The sequence below is a fragment of the Artemia franciscana genome, chromosome 12 (assembly GCF_032884065.1).
Source record: "Artemia franciscana chromosome 12, ASM3288406v1, whole genome shotgun sequence".
NCBI classification, from domain to species: Eukaryota; Metazoa; Arthropoda; class Branchiopoda; order Anostraca; family Artemiidae; genus Artemia; species Artemia franciscana.
Genome location: NC_088874.1, coordinates 21,836,538 through 21,859,069, shown reverse-complemented (window position 1 = coordinate 21,859,069; position 22,532 = coordinate 21,836,538). Strand labels below are relative to the sequence as shown.

Below are 22,532 nucleotides of genomic sequence, written 5' to 3'. Positions count from 1 at the left end.
GAATAATATTTTTAAAGGCCAATGAGACTAATCAGCTGCTGTAATTCAAAAGGCATTATGTGGTCTTTTTGTTAACTTAGATACACATCCCATTGTCTCAAAGGAAACGTTTTCTGGCGATAGATTAAACCCTTTGACATTAATAATTTTAAACCAATGGCAAAAATTCTTTTTGGATTTTACCCACAGTCTGTTTTATGAATTTGGTCAAATTGGCCTCTAAACGCTTATATTTATAATAGCCCGTGCTTCGATTATTTTGGTATTTGTAGCAAGGAAAATAAGCTTTTGATTTCAAGACACTTATGATCGAATCAGTTATATTATTTGATTATTTTAGCTGATGTAAAACAAGTGTCTGAAAGAAACCAGAAACCCCTGAAGAAAACTGATCTTCATTTACTTTCTCTTTGTACTTCTTATATAGAAAGCACCTCTTTGGTGAGAGACTTATCAACTGTCTTGAAGTAAAGGTACGCATACAAAGGACATACAATATTCATTATTCCGATAAGTATTTGGCTCAAGGTTCACGGTTTGATTGGCTTCACAGCAGAGCTTGATACTCGGCTCAATCTAGAAACATAATATTATACAAACTCATTGCAGTGCCAAGTCACTTAATGAAAACAGTTCTTCTCCAAATTCACAAGCTAAAATTATAGGTATCAAATTTAATTTATGAAGGAAAGTCATCAAAATAATTACACTATTTAGAGAGGGGTCCAAAAAAATTTAAGTTTGTTTTTGTTCTTTTCAGGTTAGTGATTATAGTAGGGGTTATAGATCGCAATAGTAAGAGCGACTGATCGAGAGTCTCTTGACCAAGCTTACTTGTTTTTCGCAAGGGAAGTTCAAATAGCCTGGAACGGTCAAATGGGGCCGCTACTCGGCGCATACACCTTCTAGGCGTTCTCTTATTTAAAACATAAAATTATAACTCTGATTCTTAATGAATCTATACAATCGTACTGCCGAAGGCCCTTGAAATAAATTGATACAATGTTTATCAAGACTTTGAAAAGATACATTTGAAGAGATACGTATGTTGCGTCAGCAATAGGAGTCCGGGGAGTACATAACTAGAATTACAAAGGAAGATTTACATATGACCAGCCATTTATGAATTATGAACTCGACCTAAAAATTGAATGAAATATGAGGCAGCAAAAAAAAAAAGCTTCATTTATGCTTCATAGGTACTAAACAAGTTTTGATAATTTTCTTAATTACTAGTGAATATATAAGTTTCCTTTTCATTGGCGATTGCAGAAATCAATTCAGTTAAAGAAGTTGATTTCAATTAAAAGGAACCGTCGTGTCAAAAATTTATGTCCAGGATATAGCTATTTTCACCAGTTCATTTTCCACCATTCTAGTTTACCGAAGTGGCCTTAAATACAAAGATAAATCTAGGTTACTTGTTTATTAAAAGAAATATTGCTCAAGTAGACGAGGACACCTTGGAGCTATAAGACGAAACATCGGAATTCATAATACTAGCTATGTTTTTCACCTAACTAATATTTCTAGCTTATTCCTTCCATTTTTGAGTTTCATAGTCGTACTGACTTGCCAAACCTTCGATTCTGTTCTGTCTTTGTTCTATCATGCGCTTGAGTTGAGCTTCCTGCCACTCAGGGGCCATGGTGGGAGGTAGGGGCGGGTAAACTGCAAAAGAATGTAATAAATACATATGCGCTTATCTACAAAAAATTCCTTCCTCTATATCTGCATAACAAATAATACGAATCAGGTATTATAATTGGGGCTCTTGATGTAAACAGGTCTAACCCTTATGGGAAAAGGTGTCAAACGATTTTCACTGGAGAGGTGGCGAGGATTGCTTGAAAACATGAGGCACATTTCGAAGCAAAAGTTTTCTATTTTCCCAAGAGGTAGTGGTTACAGAAAAGAAAACCCTTCTACCCACCTATTACCAAACTATGAAACAACAGAATTCAAAATATCATACAAAAGAACTAAAACCAATCACTTTTCGTATATTATGACCAAATAAACTCTGCAAATCGAGTTAAAGCTCCGTCCCCAGAAAGTGAAAGCATACACTCTTACATCCTGGATTACAAACGCTAACCCGGATTACATAGGTATTTAAAAAAATAAATAAAAAAGACGCTTACTCAACACATGGATTGACACACGTCTTAATCCGCACTACGAGGAAATAAAACATATGAATAACCAGAGGAATATGTCCTCACATACATAACCTAAAGATAATCGCCGGAAATAGTTCTGAAGCGTAAAGCCCGTAGTCCTACACTACTGCTCTCTATTAGTTTACTAAAAAAGTTGGTACTAGGTTGCGGGCTTTAGGGGCGATTTTGTGCTTTTCTAGCAAACAAAGTGCAACATTCATCACTGTGACCAAGTCATAGTTCCTCATGACTTGGGTTTTGAATTTAATCCTGAGTCTATCAGTCGATGTAAAATCGTAATATCTACTCAAAATCACCAGCAAACTTACCGTATTTCTTCATCAGAATATAAAACCACACAGCAACAGACATTCCGAAAAGGGTTACACCCAAGATTGATTTCCATTCACCAGTAGGGGCTTGGACCTCAGCAAGAGTTTGTCGGAAAGATGCACGGTATAGGGCTTTCTTCTCTTCCGTAGTAAGTTTCTTCCAGTCACCCTTCTCCTTCTCCCTCAAGAGCTATAAAATTAGTATACTTATTGCTTGTACAAAGGAGCTAAGATATTTTGACTGTTAATGCAATATATTTATGAATATAATCATTGCAACATAACATTGTGACCATGCACCAACATACGGGATGAGCAGGTAGAGGTTACCCTAAGAATATACATGAACTCAGAAAAAAAAATATGAGAAAATAAACCTCATTTATTTTCAATATAAGTTTTGAGCTTCTTTGGAATTTGTTGCTGGAAGCAGCAGGGAAATCTTCAGATTTTCGCTTTTAACTCATTTCAGTGATAAAAATCCTTGTCCAGATCAACAACTAATATACTGTTTTGTGCTTCTTTTTTTTAAGCTCTCCAGACAGAACTGAACACAGAACTGAGACACCAGCATTTTTCCTAGAAAGAAGCCCATCAAACTTAGTTTTTTCTTTAATAAGCATGTTATTAAATCAATAAGAACCATTTATATGTTACAGGATATCTTCATTATGTTTTGTTTGCTAAGTAAAAATGAGTTTATAAAGGCAAGAATGCAGTTTTCTTCTTTAGTGAAATCAAGAAAACCTCTTTCAAATATCTCTTGCGAAACCACAATTTGTTCAATATATCTTATTGAGATTTCTATTACTCGCAGCACATTCACCCTGCCGCCGTTTTAGGCATTTATACTGACTCAATTCATCATTTTCTGACTAAGTGAAGACCAATTTCCAATCTAACCTTAAATGAACTAATGCTATTTACTAAGCTGGGAAGTAATTCTCCTTTTACAATTTTAAAATTAGATCAGATGGTTAAATGCTAAAAATATCAAATCACAGCAAACTGTCATCAAATAATACAGTTTTTTGATCAAGTAGTTCATTTTCTAGTTTTAAAATTAGAAATCGCGTTTTAATTTTCAAAATCTGCTCGTATCTACTAGGAAGCCACCACATTTCGATAATTAAATAAAAAAATAGTTTTTTCTAAGAATTAGAGTTAAATATCAGTTTTATTTTTGGTATATTATAAGTTAATTATTGGTTATGTTTTTTATTAAGTCTAATATCTGTTTCTTTAACTTTAATATCTGTCTTTTAATATCTGATTTCTTAAATTATAATTTAAGGTACAAGGGGGACAACTTCCCAGTTCATGTATCTAGTAATTACTGTTCGTTCTGAGTTTGAGCTGAATATCAGTTTTATTTTTGGTACATTATGAGTTCATTGTTGGTTTCATTTTTTTATTAAATCTAATACCTGTTTCTTTTAACTTTTAGTTCATTGTTCATTATAATTTCTGATAGTTTTTTATTGCTTTGATCAAGGCATAGCTTTGCTCTTTACTTTGTTAAGAAAAACCTGTTTTTTTTTTATTTAACCTCTGTTCGCTTTTAATTCATTTTAAAATGAAAAAAAGAAGAAGAACTGAAAAATGCCTTGAGGATAATGACTGAATAATTTATTATCCTATTCGAAGGCCCTGATCCACGAAGTGTCCAAATTAAAAATAAAATGAAATCTGAACCTATGCAAAAAAAAAATTCTGAATTTAGGCCTAAATTTTTTTAGTTGCCTTGTAAGCAAAGAGTAAATGAATAAAATCTTTTAGTGTTTTTTAAGCATATATTTTGGGACTTTTTGTCTCGAAAAGGATTTAAACATTCCCTTTTTCACTGTATTGTCACAGTCAGCAAATAGACTACAGGTTAAATTCTAAATTAATTCCCATTTTGCATACAAGACCAGTGGACATTGCTCATCGTGATGATTGGCTCATTATAGTTGAAAAACAGCATTTCCGTTTTCGTTGGGTCAAACGAATGGCCGATACAAGAATATTCATCTGTTAAAGCACTGAAACAACTTTTTATTCTTTGCAGAGTCCTACAATGTCTCAGAAAATGGAGCATCTGATACATAAGATCCTTCTATATATCAAGCTTCATTAAGATCCGATCACCTATTCGTAAGATAAAGATACCCCAATTTTCACGCTTTCCAATAACTCCGGTTTCCCCATTCAACTCCCGCCCCCCCAATGTTAGGGGATCTGGTCGGAATTTATTATAAGAGTTCTAAAGCACAAGATCCTTCTAAATATCAAATTTCATTAAGATCTAATCATCCGTTCGTAAGTAACAAATACCTCATTTTTCCAAATTACCCCCCCCCCCCCAACTCTACCAAAGAGAGCGGATCCGGTCCGGTTATGTTAGTACCGTATCTTGGACTTGTTTATTGTTCATCGTGATGTACCAATTCGGACTCCAAGGTAAGTAATAGCTGAACTGGTTTGACCTCAGTACCTTCCAGAATGACAGATACATCAACGATTGGCCCATTATAGTTGAAAAACAGCAGTTCCGTTTTCTTTGGGTTAAACGAACGGCCGATACGAAAATATTCATCTGTTAAAGCAAATTTCATTAAGATCTGATCACCCGTTCGTAAGTGACAAATACCTTATTTTTCCGAATTACCCCCCCCCCCCCCAAACTCCAACAAAGAGAGCGGATCCGGTCCAGTTATGTCAGTTCCGTATCTTGGACTTGCTTTTATTCTTCTCGCCAAGTTTCATCCTGATCTCTCCGCTTTAAGTATTTTCTAAGATTTCCTGCCCTCCCCCCTCAACTGCCCCCGAATATGACACTTGGATCCGGTTGGGATTTTAAATAAGAGATCTGAGTTGCGAGGTCCTTCTAAATATGAAGTTTCATGAAGATCCGATCACTCCTTCGTAAGTTAAAAATACGTCATTGTTCTCCCCCCCCCCCCCCCCCCGAACTCCCCCAAATAGAGCGGGTTCGTTCCGATTATGTCAAGCATGTATCTATGACTTCTGCTTATTTTTCCCATCAATTTCCCGATCCCTCCACTCTAAGCGTTTTCCAAGATTTTAGGTTCCCCCCAAACTCCCCCCAATGTCACCAGATTTTATTTTAGCCATAATATCATCACATACTTTCTAAAAAATTCCTACGTCGGTAAGATCCCAAGATTTCCTGACGGACCATTTAGAACGTAGGGGGGGGGGGGCTTGGAGAAATAGACACTGGAATACTCACATTTACAGGAATGTGATCACTACAGAAAAATCACTCAAAGCTGAAACTACATGCACAGGCTCACCAGGGAACAGAGCATGATTGATGTTTGAAGTAGTGTTAGCTACGGATATGGAAGTAAACTGTTGATTTCTTAGGAGCACATAGAACACATTAGGCAACATCTTCTTTACGATTTGAGTTTGGGGGCAGTGATCACTTGATAAATCACAGTTGAAATCGCCAATGATGAGACAACGTAGGAAAGAATGGAGCAGTTGTTTTACATATTTAGCCAACTTGCGACATGCGTTATTAAATCGCACTTCTGAGGCCTGATCGCCATAATTAGTGGGTAAATAAAGATTCACAAGAACGAAATCATTGCAACCAATGGCAAGAAAGCAATCTTTTAGAGGTAAACATTCAAATTTATACTTGCTCAGGACATTCAGTCCTCCACTAGGTCGGTCCTTTGGTTTTTGAAGAGAGGCACGGTATATCAAAGTAGACTTAGCACGAGATAATTGTAGTATGTTTTTCCGATCCGGTAGTAAAAAGTGTTCCTGTATGCACACTATATCATATTTTTTCAAGCAAGGCAAGCATATCCAGGACACCACCATTCATGTTCCAAGATAACACCGATACGGAACTGTGGTTAGTTGCCATTTCAGTGAATTTGCTGGGATTCCATCAGCTATCTGTTTTCGGGACAGCTGTGATTCCTAGATTAGCATGACACCCAGTATAGCATATTAGTGCAAGGAAATTCTTTGGTATGTCTGTAACTACTTCGCACATGGTGCCCACATATCTAAGAAACTTTACAATCTTTTTCCACGTGACCATCGTCTTTGTGGCAATATCGCATCTGGGGGGTGGATACCATATATAATATATGATATATAGTATAAAAAAATATAATGTTTTTCAACATGGAGAATCTCGGATCCAAGTTTAGGAGGGTTTTTCAAAAAATTCTCTAGATCATTCTGAGAAAAGAATGATAATTTAAAAGTTAATGAATGCCCACAACATTCAGCCTTGATGCAGTTAGGAATCAAAGCTTATAATTCATCATGAAACTCGAGTGGTACCTGCTTTAAGATACCCATAATCTGTTAAGCTTTGATTTCTACAACTAAGCTATTGTCCGAAGTTTTGAATGAATCTACAATTCTCTCAACCGTTCTAACGCCATCTACAAGAACTTTAAATTCTGATTTGCGGCGACTAACTTCAATCTTGCTTCTTGATGGATCCATATTACATACTGAATTAATAGCTAATTTACAAGCTTCAGGAACAACAGAGATTTAGGGGGATTTTTCACCAATACAAAATATACTAGAGGGGTTACGTCAGTTTTCTATCGAAATCGGGGAAAGCCTTACACAATGACTCCTGTCTGAATCTGGTTAGAATTTCTTCCATCTTTCTAGACATTTGATTCACCATAAAGATGATGCACGCCATAAACAATTCAATACCCGCCGGGACTTCTGAAAGGTTCCAAATTATAGACCTGAGGAGTGTCAATATCCATGAGTTTTGCAATATCCATGATGTTATCCTCATCGTTAAGGTACCTTACGCATTAATCATTACAGCTGCTTACTTTATATAATAACTTTTCCCCAACAACAATCGTTTCTTTAGGAATAACTCCACACTACGATTGAAAAATTTATCAGTTTTCACGCCAGCATACATGCATTGGCTAGTGAAGTTCAGTATAGGACAATACAAAAATTGATCAGTAGCCACAATTCCATACGAAGTCCACGCAATGCAGTTGTGAAATATTCCAACACATAATCCTTTATTAATGCTCACTACTTTGAGAGTTGAATGAATAATTAATAATTATATATATATATATATATATATATATATATATATATATATATATATATATATATATATATATATATATATATATATATACTAGCTGTTGGGGTGGCGCTTCGCGCCACCCCAACACCTAGTTGGTGGGGGCGCTTCGCGCCCCCCCAAGCCCCCCCGCGCGCGTAAGTCGTTACGCGCCATATTAGTTACGCGCCATTGTAGTTGTGTCCCTATGTCCCACCTGTGAATATAGATATATATATATATATATATATATATATATATATATATATATATATATATATATATATATATATATATATATATATATTCTTTGCTGTCCCATTGTCTGTGCATATAAATAGATTTTCAGGTTTACCGATTCTTGAACATGCAACATATAATGGTCCATGGGAAAACAATCCGTATTCAGATCTATACCTCATGATTCTAATGATTGCCCTTGAGCTTTGTTGATGGTGATTGCTAATCGACCATTCCCTGAGTCGCCATCGTCATTTATATATCCCCCTGTGCACCCCGGCGTCCCCTTTGTAGTTATGTCCCTGTGTCCCGGTCGTCATTTATATTCCCTGTGTCCCGGTCGTCATTTGTGTCCCGGTGTTCCAGTCTGTGATTTCTCTTTGAGTGTCCCGGGCGTCATTTATATTCCTTGTGTCCCGGTGTCCCGGTCGTCATTTATATCCCCCTGTGCCCCCCGGCGTCCCCATTGTAGTTGTGTCCCTGTGTCCCGGTCGTCATTTATATTCCCTGTGTCCCGGTCGTCATTTGTATCCCGGTGTCCCGGTCTGTATATACATTCGTTTTTTAGTTTTGTTTTTCTCCTTTTTTCTTTTTTTTCTTTTTTTTCTTTTTTAGTTTATTTAGATTTTTAGATTTTTTAGTTTTTTTATTAGTTTTTAGTTTTTTTGTAGTTTTTACCATTTTTTTAGTTTTTTTAGTTTTTTTTTTTTACTTATGTCCTGGTCGTCATTTATACTCCCTGTGTCCCGGTCGTCATTTGTGTCTCGGTGCTTTGTTGATTGCTAATTTATATTATATTTATATTTATATTTTTTATATTTATTAATATTTTTTTAGTTTTCTTTTTCTCTTATTTTTCAGTTTTTTCCTTTTTTTTAGTTTTTTCTTTTTTAGTTTTTAGTTTTTTTTTGTTTTTTACCTTTTTTTAGTTTTTTTAGTTTTTTTAGTTTTTTAGCTTTTTTAGTTTTTTTATTAGTTTTTAGTTTTTTTTTTAGTTTTTGCCTTTTTTTAGTTTTTTCAGTTTTTTTTAGTTTTTAGTTTTTTACCTTTTTTTAGTTTTTTTTAGTTTTTTAGCTTTTTTAGTTTTTTTTCTTTTTAGTTTTTTTGTAGTTTTTACCTTTTTTAGTTTTTTTTCTTCTTTTGTATTAGTGTGAAATAATTCAGACGTCATATGCGGACAAACACGACGTCACTCGACAGACAGACAGACAGACATAACCCACAAACAACTTATTTTTATATATATTTATTCATATTTTTTTAGTTTTCTTTTTCTCTTTTATTTTTCAGTTTTTTCCTTTTTTTTAGTTTTTTTCTTTTTTAGTTTTTTTTAGTTTTTTACCTTTTTTTAGTTTTTTTTAGTTTTTTTAGTTTTTTAGTTTTTTAGCTTTTTTAGTTTTTTTATTAGTTTTTATTTTTTTTGTAGTTTTTGCCTTTTTTTATTTTTTTCAGTTTTTTTTTAGTTATTAGATTTTTACCTTTTTTTAGTTTTTTTTAGTTTTTTAGCTTTTTTAGTTTTTTTTTTTCTTTTTAGTTTTTTTTGTAGTTTTTACCTTTTTTAGTTTTTTTCTTCTTTTGTATTAGTGTGAAATAATTCAGACGTCATATGCGGACAAACATGACGTCACCTGATCCACAGATCCACACACAGACAACTTATTTTTATATATATAGATATATATATATATATATATATATATATATATATATATATATATATATATATATATATATATATATATATATATATATATATATATATATATATATATATATATATATACTTTGTCAACTATGTCTCACCCTCATGGGTTTCATGAAATGTTTTAAGACTGGGAAATTCTTCAAAAATACTAAATTCCTACCAACTCGTTTTTTAATAAATGTATTTTTGCAATACAAGATATGTCTCCTGGTCAATCTAAATCTAGAAAAAAGATTGAAGAAGAATAGACATCTTAAATCCAGCTTTGTATTGTGCAATACAAAGTTTGTCTAATTTGCTGGTCTATAGCAATATAAAATAGGCCAAATAATATTTCAAAAATTATTTTAAAACAATTTCTCCCCCATTTTTATGAGTTTTTTCTCATTTCCACAATCATAATTCCAGCCACTCTTTGCATGCTGTGAACTGCAATTTTTTCTCCCATACTTAAAGTAGAAAACTTGCAAATTATTTTTTTTAAATGGTAAATTTTATCAATCTATCATACCTGAATTTCAGCATTAGGTTCCTTGTACCTAATTGCTGGGAAAGGAAAGTCAAGTCTATCTACGTAAGTTGGCTGGCCATTGTAACCATAACCTACAACCTCCCGTTTGCCAATTTTGTCCTTGACATGATCCCTGATTTCATGATGGCCATGGTGAGCAACAGTTCCGGCTGATGCAGATTGAACAGTAATTGCTTTGGCTTGACGACTCAATACCCTTGCAATCTGATGGCCAGTCATCTGGAAGATGATAATTTTATGTATACGCTGAAATGTTGATGACAATCCAAATTCGATGCTAAATAGAATTTAATATTTATGTGCTAAAAACACATCTAAACATGCGTCACGTGTACAAACCATTTAGAAAAAAAAAACTTTTAGAAAAGATCCGAAAATTAACATCTTGAGCTGTTTTACAAGCAAAATATGCGAATGCTTCCTTAAGAATATACACAGTTGTTTTTACTTTTTTTTTTTTTACATGAATGATAAACTCAAAACAAAAATACTAAAAATTATAATAAAACAATTGATGCAACAGGACTGCCTGTCCATGGATTATTTTTTGCGGTTAATTGTCTATGACTATGCTGTTTGACCTATGTAATTGGATGGATGAGTAAGGTTAAGGCCTCGTTCAAGTACTATTTATGACTGTTTTAAGGAAGTTTTTCAACATTTTCATTATCCTTATTTATAGGGTTAAAGATTTGTAAATTTGTTTCTTAAATTTTTGGAAAAAGAGCCCTTGGTATTTTTTTTTTTTTTAGTTTAGACAAGTATAGTCTTGTCATGGATACAATTTTCTAAGCTCTGAGGTAATACTTTTCCTTAGTATATTTTACACCCTGCATTCATTCCAGAAAGTTTTATTCACCTAAATCAACTGCTTTTCAAGATCAACAAAACACTTGATCTAGAAATTAGTTGCATATTTTCAAAGAGCATACAAAAGATACTTAAGAGTGGTGTGTTTATCTTGGTTCTAGCTTAGTTATGTTGAATATTTAAACTTTAAAAGGTGAATAATGGAATAATAATGAAATCCTTAAGTTTATAATATGCGGAAAGTTTTTATTTATCATATGCTTTTCTCCATTTTTAAAATCAGTTTTAAATAGAATACTCTATTAATCAGATTGTTCTTATTATTTTGTCATGGTGTGATGCTACAGACTGGGCTACAAATAAAATGTTTATTTCATAAAGAGAAGCAATGAAAAACAATGGATAAACCCAGTAGGCTATTTAGGGCTATATCTGGCCCATTGAGATGAAACAGGGCACAATTGTTGGTAAATTTATACATATTTACACAATTTAGCTACAAAGAAAGTGAATACATCACTAGATACCTTTTTTATGCTATTTTCAAATTCAATAATTGCTTCTGGGGCAAACTCCATTTTGGGCCTTTTAAAAGACTCAAAACAGTTCCTAGTAACCAAGTATCTAAAAATATATTCCTAAAAAAAACTGTCTAGTTAGAAGAAACAGCCACTTCTAGCTGATTCAGGAACAGTAATTATTATTTTTAATAGTCTTAATAGTAAAATATTATCTTGAGAACAAATTCAGGGCACTACTAAAAGTAATGAAAATAATAATTACCATTCCCAAATCAGATAGAAATGACATTTTATTTTCTCCTTTGACAATCTTTATTTAGAAAAAATGTTTTAAACTTTTGGTTACTATGGTTGTTTTGAACCCTTTTAAGAACTCACAATGCAATTTCCCCAGAAACAATTAATGAATTTGGAAAGAGCACAACAGGCATGAAGCTATGTATCCTCTTTCATCCTAGTTAAATTATGTGATAATGTAAATACTTATTTCACTTACATTGCAAGTTTAGTTTACCTCCTCTCCTAATGGTAAAATATACACCCTGAATTATATAGCCTGTAATGAATTTTCTATGCATTACTCTTTTCTTCAAATTGATTGGTAAAATTTAAAAAAATCTACTTTTGGCTATCTTCAAAAGGGTTAGGTTAGGAAGATGAAACTCAGTACAATAACTAATTTAGTGCCAAAAACATACTCCGGGAAGGTATTGCCAAGCTACTATGTTAACCTTCTTCTGATTCCTAAGTCTTACAAATTTACCTAGTTTACTTGACTACTTTTACTAGTTTACTACCTATTGGAATTTTGAAAAAAAAAACAAATATCTTACATTAGTTTTAAGTTTCTTTTTCTCGGATTTTAGTTCTGAAAACGCTATTCCTGTTAGGCTATTTGAGTAGAATTTTAAGCTGTATCAATGTTTTTTTTCCAAATTTAAGAAATGTATTTGCAGATCTTCAAGATTCCATTAATTTGGACTGAGCAAAGTTGTTAAGCTGAAAATAGTTTCTTGTATTTGCAACTGTTGCAAGACCAATTTGTGAGGTTTCAGTTCTACAGCACAAAGATTTTTAAAGGTCAGCACCCTTTAAAGAGAGAAAGAGTAGAGGTAGATACTTCAAACTACCTTCCCAGGGCATACTTAAGTATCTAGATTTATCCCTGAAAGTTTCATTTTCTAAACTAACCCCTTTCCAAGATAGCCAAAAGGGTAAATATCAAGCAGTTCATATTATTGACAAACAAATAAAGTGAACATACCACTTGATGCAATTTTTCATGCTCTTTCTAAATATAATAATCATTTTTATTGTAAACTGATTTTTAATCCCTTTTAGCACCCTTGAAAATAATAATGTCATTCTACAATTTTTGGATATACATATATGTAATCTAACCCCTTTCCAAGATAACAAAAAAGATAACTAGAATTTTCCCTTTAAGTGACATGACAGAATAAGAAGAAAACATGGTAGAATTGTTTTGATTTTTTCTATTACTCAACTTGCTAAGTTACTAAACCAGCAATTTGTCTCAGTTTTCACCACTGAGCCTGATAGCTCTTTACCTTCCCCACCAAACTACAATATAAAAGCCCAAATAAAAAGTACTGCATTATTATCTACAGATTTCCTTAAATGTTTCAAAAAGTTGAATGCTAACAAGCCACCAGGACCTGACAATATACATCTAAAAGCAATTCTTGAACTGATAGCAGATCCGCTCACAAGAATCTTCCAGACATAACTTACCATAAGAGCTTCCAGCAGACTGGAAATTAGCAAACATAAATCTGGTTTTTAAAAAATGTGACTGCACCAAGCCTGAGAATTATCAACTTATCAGCCTAACATCAGTTGAGGTTAAGATGCTTGAACACATAGTCAATGGTTCATTGCTCAAAAATTTAACCACAAACAAAATCTTGTCACCCAAGCAGCATAGATTGCAGTTAGGAAAATCAAATCAAACAAACTTGTTAGAATCATACAAAATAATTACAAATCTGATTGACCAAGGGCATCCAGTTGACCTACCGCAGTTAGACTTTGCTAAGGCCTTTGACAAAATACCTTATAGTTGACTGCACTTGAAATTATTGGCTGCTGGTATCAACTCGTCCCTGATGGACTGGCTGATGAATTTCATCACTAACCAGAAGCACATAGTCCATTTATTTGAGACATTTGGCCAGTCAATCTATTCTTATGAGGCCATGGTAACGAGTAGGGTACTGCATGGAACTGTGTTAGGCCTAACCCTTTTCTGATGTATATCAACAATATTCCCAATCATGTGGATAACAATATGCATTTGTTTGCTGATTATGCCAAATCTTTTGGCATTACTAACCACATAAAATCCAACACAATCTAGACAAGCTACAGAATTGGACTCAAGACTTCTCCAATTCAATATAAGCAAATGCTGTATTTTGCACCTTGGACTTAATAACGCAAAGGCTACCTATTCAATTTTAAATCCAATCACTAATATAAGGGACCATCTACATATCCAGCATCTTGTTTCCCAAGAAAATTCTATCCTTGGCCTATTAAAAAGGACCATTGGTAGCTGAGAATCAACAATATTCATAAAACTTTTAAGGCTCTTGTTAGACCCTAATCTTGATTTTGGCATCTGCCGGGCAGGTGCTTCTTATTGGCAAGATGTTAGACTCAAAATGTCTAGAGGCAAGCAAGAAAGTGCATGAAAAGTCTAAAATCAGCTTCATATGAGGAAGGTCCCAAGCAGCTCAAGCTACCTACCCTTGTCTACAGATACATGTGTAGTGCTATGATGCTGACTTATAAACTCCAAAAGGAACACTTGACCATCTTCAAGGGCAACCACAGTATCAACCATCATCACACAAGAGGACATTAAAGGAAGCTATCACAATTAAGCTCCATATCAAGAATCCATCAAATGTAATTCTCAAGAAGAGTAATTAACTACTGGAATGAAGTGAAGGACTCTACTGTAAGCACTTATTCCATCAAATCTTTCAAACATCAACTTGACAAGGGGTGGGAGAATAGGCAGTGGAGGTTCGACTGGGAATCGTCAACTAAAGAGCACTACAGCTCTGGAGGACCTTAAAGCTCTCAAGTGGACTAAGATAATTAATGCTTGACAAACCAATATTTATGAATTATATAACTTTAACAAAATTGATTTATAATGAAATAGTAAGTTTGAAACAAATGTTATAACCCATTTTTATATTCAACAATTATAGGGTAAAATTCTTGTTTAGCTACTTTTTGTTACCTTGGAATGGGGTTAGATTAGGAAACTAAAACTTTCAGTATTGAATCCAAGGTCAAAAGCATACTCTGGGAAGATATTGCCAAGCTTATATGTCACCCCTCTTCATATATCCAAGTCTTAGAAATCTGCCTACTTGACAGGTATCTGTCAAGTAGTCAAGTGTATCTATTGAAAATTTGAGAAAATAACAATTTACCCTATTTTCAGTTAACACTTTCTTTTTCTCTTATTTTAGCTGTGAGAATACAATTCCTGTTATTTGAGTTGAATTGTAAGCCATATCAATGATTTTTTTTTTCAAAATTTAGGAAACATATTTGCAAATCTTTGAAACCTCAGAAATTAGAATTGAGCACATTTGCAAAGCTGAAAACGGTTTTTTGTACCTCACTTAAGCAGAAGATCTATTTTACAAGGTTTCACTTTCATACTACAGTGACTTTTAAAGGTCATCAAAGGTCACTACCCTCTAGAGAGAGAGGGAGTGAATGAAGATACTTCAAAATATCTTCCCAGGACATACTATAGCCTGCATAGTTTCCCTGAAAGTTTCATTTTTCCTAGCTTAACACCTTTCCAAGATCGTGAAAAGTAGCCAAACCGAAATTTTACTTTTTAGAGAAGAATTCTACTTCAGCTATTTTTGGCTATCTTGGAAAGTGTAATATTCTCATGTATATGACTACATTGTTTGCCATATGTTGTGCTTATTGCCTTGCTTATATGCTTTTGTTGTAGGTTGGTTGACTTAAATAAAGAATAATCTTGAAATCAACACATGGTGTCAGAAACAGACAATCTGCTTCCATACCAATCATTCAACTGGGAATTGGCTAGTCTACAAGCACAAACAAAATTCGAACAGCATATAACCCTCGTATTCAATGGACCATCGAGTGGGAAGACTGCCAAGCAACAATGTGCATACCCCTTGTTGTGGTTAGGAGAAAAAGGATGGGATGTCTTTAGTAATTGGACAAGAACCTAACACAGGAACCACCTCAAACACCAAGGAAGTACAAGACAACCTTGGTGTATATCTCAAGAAATTCAAGGAGCATATTCCTCCTAAGAACAATTCTATATTTGCCTCTGACAAATTCCATAAACATGACCAGTTAGAGCATGAATCAGTTGAACATTATTTCACACCTCTCAAGGTACTGGTCAAAGACTGTGAGTTTACAGGTGACTTTGAGAAAGAGATGGTGAGAGACAGATTGATAAGTGGGCTGAAATTAAAGAGACAAGTGTCCAGCAACAGGAAAGTCTTGTTCAAAGTTTGGAAAAATAAACCATTTTGCTCATGTCTGCTGTAACAAACCAAAAGACACAATAGATATGACAGAAATTCATGGGCATCAAGAAGATGAAGTGTATATAGATACACTATTTATTGGATCCATTTCTGAGAAAGTAAGCCAACCGACTGTGGATACCTACCTGAATGATTAAACCCAGACCACAATTAAACAAGACAAGTCAGATCCTTTTAGCTTATGGAGGAACCCACAATCCAATTGCTGGAGTTGAATTGCAGACAGAAGGCAAATGACAAAGGAAAATTCAGTTTCTTTGTAGTGAAAATGCAATTGAACCCAATACTAGGATACCAAGCTTGATTAGAGATGGGACTGGTGAAAGTTCCTGCATCTATTTCTGCCTTGTTTACCAAATACAGTAACCAGAAGACACAGATTCAAGAAAAAATCGCTGATGTTTTCATTGGGATAGGTAAACTTCCAGGTGATGTGACCATCCATGTTAAAGAGAATTCAATTCCATTCATTAATCCTGTTTGCAAGTGAACTTGACCACCCAAAATGTTTAGACATCATTGAAAAAGTAACAACCCCAACTGAATGAGTTAATTCAATTGTAGCGGCTGAAAAGTCAGACAGATTGCTATGATTATTTTTGAACCCAAGAGAGCTTGATAAAGTGGTACAAAGGCCCCAATCCCAACCTTTGAAGATATTGCAGCTAATACTCATGGCAGCAATAAGTTCTCTAAACTTGATGCAAGGTCTGGGTATTAGATGTTGACACTGAACAAGGAGTCATCACTTCTCACAAACACTCCATTTGGCAGGTACAAATACAAAAGAATGCCATTTTGTATTGTGATTTGATTTTGTGTTTTCATTTTGTTGTGATTGTATTGTGAATTCCAGTGAAAGATGGAAGAGACCTTTCACAACTTGAAAGGTATGGGCATCATTGTTGATGACATTCTTGTATCTGGAAAAGATGAGGAGCACAATGAAAACCTGAAGGAAGTCTTGCAAAAGGCCAGAGAAGTTGGAGTCAAATTCAATTCAGAAAACTGCATCTTTGGATCAACAAGTATACCCTAATTTGGCCACCTGATTACAACAGATGACATCAAACCAGACCCCTCAAAAGTTCAAGCTATAAGAGAGATGCCAAAGGCATCAAACAAAGATGAACTAGCCATACTTCTTGGAATGAACAACTTTCTGTCAAAATGTATTCCAAACTTGTCATCTCTAAACTATCTACTTTGAGAGTTAGGAAAATAAAATAATTTTGAGTGGACCAGTGAGCACACTGAAGCAATGGAGCAGATCAAAACTTCAATTGTAGCAACCTCACAACTTTTAATTCAAGAGCAAAACATGTTCAGCTGAAAACTGATGCTTCCAAGCACAGCATCAGGGGAGAGCTAGGTGTTGATGGGAAAATTGTTGCTTTCAGATGAAGAGCTCTTACACAGACCAAACAAAATTACTCCCAGATTGAGAAAAAGTTGTATGCTATTTTCCATGGCTGTATAAAGTTCATGGCTGCACAAGCTGTTGGAGGCTATATTATCAAAGCCTCTATATCAAGCCCCTTCAAGGCTCCAACAAATGATGTTGCAGTTGCAGCCATACAACATGTTAGAGAAAAGGACTTACCCATTGCCAAAACACTCTCAAGACTGCATCCACCCCATATCAATGAAGAATGCTCACTGGATATTGAATTTCATGTCCACTCTGTTGTGAAAAGTAATCCTGTCAGCAACAAAAAGATGGGGATCATCTGTGAAGAAAAATTGAAGAGACCTGGCTATGATAAAACTTACATCAGTCATACAAAAAGGGTGGCCAATTAACAGACATCAATGTTCTACTGCTATACAACCTTACTAGAATGTGAGAGATCAGTTGTCCAGCATCAATGGCATCATCCTAAAAGGAAGCAGAGTCATCTTCCCAGAAGCATTGCAGAAGAAGATACTACAGCAGTTGCATGTATCACACCTAGGGATGGAAAAACCAAGCAAAGAGCAAGAAGTGCAGTTTACTGGCCAAAATTGAACTCAACTATTGAGGAATTGATCCAGAACCATAAAACTTGTGAAAAGTTCTCAAGAAATAATCAGAAGGAACCACTGATATTGACACCAATACCCAAGTATTCTTGGGAGTGTTTGGGTCTTGATTTCTGCAAGGTCAAAGGTAGAGACTACCTGATAATGTGTGACTACTATAGTTGTTTTTAGAAATCAATCAAGTCAATCCTGTGATACCTGAAGAAAAAATAAAGAAGCTCAAGGCTCATTTTGCTACATCCCAGAGAAAATACAGTTGGATAATGGACTGCAATCTACATCAGATGAATTCCAGATCTTCTTGAAGAAATGGGATATCCAAAATGGGACTTCAAACATGAATTTTCCTCAATCCAATGGCCATGCAGAGAAGCCTGTGGTTATAGCAAGCTGAATCATGCAAAAAGCTATCAAGTCCAAGAAAGACCAGTACCTTGATCTGTTAGAATATCTGAATGCACTGATAGATGGAATAACATCCCTGGCACAGCTCTTTATGAGTAGAAGTTTAAGGTCTGTCCTCCTCTGCACACACCAGCAATTGCAACCAAAGACAGTTCAGAAAACTAAGTTCTGCACAGCCAGAACCCAACACCAAGAAGCACAGGAATAGAATTATGACAAGAACTCTAAGGACCTAACAAGGTTGAAAGACAATCATCCCATCTGGGTAAAGTTATCAAAGGAAGACACAAGACAAACAAAAGAAATTGCAATGTCTTGTGTTACCCCAAGATCCTATCTGATTCAGACTGAAAACAGTAGATTCTATCAGAGGAATTGGGTCCATTTAAAAACCTGGTCTACATCTATAGATTATCCTCAATAGCCCCTAGTAACTACAGCTGATTTAGAGCTGTCACCAAAAATTCAGCCTGCTTCCCCCCAATTTTCTTCTCCTGGAATTTCTATTCCAAAAACTCCAGAGAACAATGGTACTAGGCAAATTTTTAAAGATAGCCTATACAGAACCCCAAGAGCTCCAACACCCCTTTCCAAATCTACAGTAATAATGGAAGTGGAGAAGGTCCAAAGTTGCAAGGTAGAAAACAGTTTTGTTGCACTTTATTTAAGCAGAAAATTTATTTTGCAAAGTTTTAATTTCATAACCCAAAGATTTTAAATGGTCATTAAAGGTCAGGGCCTCAAGAGAGAGAAAGAGTGGAGGTGGTTACTTCAAATAAAACCTGTGACATGATTATTTTTTTCTTTGTGAAACTTATGCATTGGTTTTTTTTTCCTGTGAAACTGATTTTGTTCAAGGAACTTTTTACATGCAATTTTTTTGTGGAACTTGTTGCCTGCTACTTCAAAATACCTTTCTGGGACATAGTTTAGTCTATAGACCAATCCCTGAAAATTTCATTTTCATAACCTAACCCCTTTCCAAGTTAGACAAGAGTAGGCTAGCTAAAGTAGAATTTCACCAACTTTATCAAACAAATTATTGACTTTAACACAATTTGCTGCATAACCTACAAACAAATCAGGGAAGCCTGTAGTCTAAGCTAGCCTATCTCTGATCTTTAGGGTAGGGAATAAATCAAATTTATGACAGAAATAAATACTATGTTTAATCAGGATAAGTTCTGATTCTAAAGATAATTCTAATTCTTAGTTATCTCAACAATCTGTGCACTCAACAGTATACTATCTAACATAACCAAAAAGCCCACATAAGTCTTTCCTCTGGAATTTTACCAAAAAAGCAAACCTTTCACAAGCTGATGTCAAATCTTTTTAGGTGACCTTTATCAATTTTTTTTTCACCAAAAATTTTCTACCTTTTTCAACTTCTGCTATTTTTATAGTAAACTTTATATCAACATTATTGATTTTTCTCATCAAAACTAATTCTGTTCCTCATTTTTGTTGCATGTTGATTTCTCTCCTCTTGAAACTTATACATTGAATTTACTCTTTGTGCAACCAATTTTGTTTATGAAACTTGTCATGTACTGATTTTTGTTCCTGGAACTTGTTGTGTGTCAATTTTTGTTCATAAAACTTATTGCATGTTGATTTTCCTGTTCATGATACTTGTACATTGATTTCCCTCCTTGTGAAACAGTTTTTGTGTATGGACCTTGTTATGTACTTATTCTTGTTCATGAAACTTTGATTTTTCTCTTTGTAAAAATTTACATTGATTTTTCTCCTTGTAAAATTGATTTTGTTTATGGAGCTTTTCACATGCTGATTTTTGTTTGTGGAACTTTCTGTGTGTTGGTTTTTGTTCATAAAACCTGTGTCATGATAATTTTTCTCTTCATGAAACTTGTGCATTGTATTTTTTCCTGTGAAACTGATTTTACCTTAAATGCATTTGCCAGCAAGATAAGGTGGTAGATGTGGAACTTGTTGCCTATTACTTCAAAATACCTTTCTGGGACATAGTTTAGTCTATAGACCAATCCTTGAAAATTTCATTTTCATGACCTAACCCCTTTCCAAGTTAGACAAGAGTAGGCTAGCTAAATTAGAATTTTACCTAGTTTATCAAACAAATTATTGATTTTAACACAATTCACTGCATAGTCTACAAACAAATCAGGGAAGCCTGTAGTCTAAGCTAGCCTATCTCTGATCATTAGGGGAGGGAATAAACCAAATTTATGACAGAAATAAATGCTATATTTGATCAGGATGAGTTCAGATTCTAAAGGTAATTCTAAGGTAAAATTCTAGTTAATTGACTTCTTGCTATCTCAGAAAGGGTTTAGGTTAGGAAAACAAAACTTTCAGGGATGAATCTACAGATTAAAGTTTGTACTGGGAAGGGATTTTGAAGTAACTACCTCCACCCCTTCTCCCTCTAGAGAGCCCTGACCTTTGATGACCTTTAAAAATATGTGTTTTATAAAAGTGAAACCTTGTAAAAAAGATCTTCTGCTTAATTGAAGTACAACAAAATTGTTTTCAACTTCATAGCTTTGCTCAATTCCAATTTATAAGGTTTTAATGATATGCAAATACATTTCTTAAATTTTGAAAAAAAACCTTGATATGGCTCAAAATTCTACTCAAATAACAAGAATTTCATTTTCAGAACTAAAGGCAGAGAAAAAGCAACTAGTAACTGAAAATTAAGGTAAAATGTTGTTTTGTCAAAATTTCAATAGGTATAGACCTGTCATCTAGGCAAATTTCAGGGCCCTCTAAAGGGAGAAGGAGTGGAGGTGGATACTTTAAAATACCTTCCCAGGACATACTTTAACCTGTAGAATCATCCCTGAAAGTTTCATTTTCCTAACCTAAACCCTTTGCGAGATGTCAATTAACCAGAATTTTACCAATTCTAGTTTTTAGTTATCTCTACAGTCTGTGCACTGAGAAATTTACCCATCCCTGAAAATTTAATTCACCTAACATAACGAAAAAGCCCATATAAGTCTTTCCTCTGGAATTTTACCGAAAAAGCGAACCTTTCACAAGCCGATCTCAAATCTATTCAGGTGACCTTTATCAATTTTTTTTTTCACCAAAAATTTTCTACCTTTTTCAACTTCTGCTATTCTTCTAGTAAACTTTATATGATTATTATAGATGCCGTTAATAGAATTTTTTTTACCGTCCTCAGTCCTGTTTTCATATGACGTATTAATAAGCTAAAGAACTGAATTACAAATTATAAAGATTGCTCAAGGCAGTAGCAGAGCAGTCGTTTGCCGATTTTGTTCGTGGAACTTGTTGCATACTGATCTTTCTCTTCGCAAACTTTTAAATTGATTTTCTCCTCATGAAACTGATTATATTCATCCAAGTCGGTGCGTGCTGATTTTTTGTTCTAGAATTTGCTGCGTGCTGAATTTTATTCATGAAACACGTAGCATGTTTGTTTTTCTCTTCGTGAAACTTCTACATTGATTTTTTCTCCTCGTAAAACTGATTTTCTTCATGGAACTGGTTTCGTGCTTATTTTTGTTCGTCAAACCTGTTTTGTGCGGTTTCTGATAGTAAAGCTTATTGCATGTTGCATTTCTCTTCATAAAACTTGGATATTTATTATTCTCATCATAAAACTAATTTTTTTCATCGTTTTTGTTGCATGTTGTTTTTTCTTTCCGTAAAACTTGTATATTGATTTTTCCATTCGTAAAACTGATTTTAGATATACTGAATTCGTAAATCTAGAACTTGCTGCGTGCTGATTCTTGTTTGTAAAACATGTTGCGTGTGGAATTTTGCTAGTGAAACTTGCCGCATGTTGCTTTTCTCTTTGTAAAACTTTTATATTGATTTTTCTCAACGAAACTAATTCTGTTCCTCATTTTGTTGGATCTTGATTTTTCTCCTAAAGAAACTTATGCGTTGACTTTACTCTTTGTACAACCAATTTTGTTTATGAAACTTGTCACGTACTGATTTTTGTTCCTGGAGCTTGTTGTGTGTCGATTTTTGTCCATAAGACTTATTGCATGCTGATATTTCTGTTCATGCAACTTGTACATTGGTTTCTCTCCTCGTGAAACAGATTTTGTTTATGGAACTTGTTACCTGCTTATTTTTGTTCACGAAACATAG

The 22,532-nt window shown here is 34.2% G+C and overlaps 1 protein-coding gene across 4 annotated transcripts; it reads right to left on the bottom strand.

The window, feature by feature from the left end:
• Nucleotides 1–1,411: 1,411 nt before the first annotated feature.
• Nucleotides 1,412–21,532, bottom strand: LOC136033852 (cytochrome c oxidase subunit 4 isoform 1, mitochondrial-like). Of its 4 annotated transcripts, none has more exons than XM_065714810.1 (4): nucleotides 21,434–21,532; nucleotides 10,040–10,279; nucleotides 2,492–2,684; nucleotides 1,412–1,671 (listed from the first exon to the last, which is right to left on the bottom strand). In XM_065714810.1, exons 2-4 carry the CDS (start codon nucleotides 10,277–10,279, stop codon nucleotides 1,535–1,537), a joined length of 570 nt encoding a protein of 189 aa, XP_065570882.1. In that variant the 5' UTR covers nucleotides 21,434–21,532; the 3' UTR covers nucleotides 1,412–1,534. The 4 variants fall into 4 exon arrangements, with proteins under 4 accessions (XP_065570882.1, XP_065570885.1, XP_065570883.1 ...); XM_065714813.1 differs by having other exon boundaries at nucleotides 21,505–21,527; XM_065714811.1 differs by lacking the exon at nucleotides 21,434–21,532 and adding an exon at nucleotides 19,793–19,816.
• Between the last annotated feature and the right edge of the window lie 1,000 nt (nucleotides 21,533–22,532).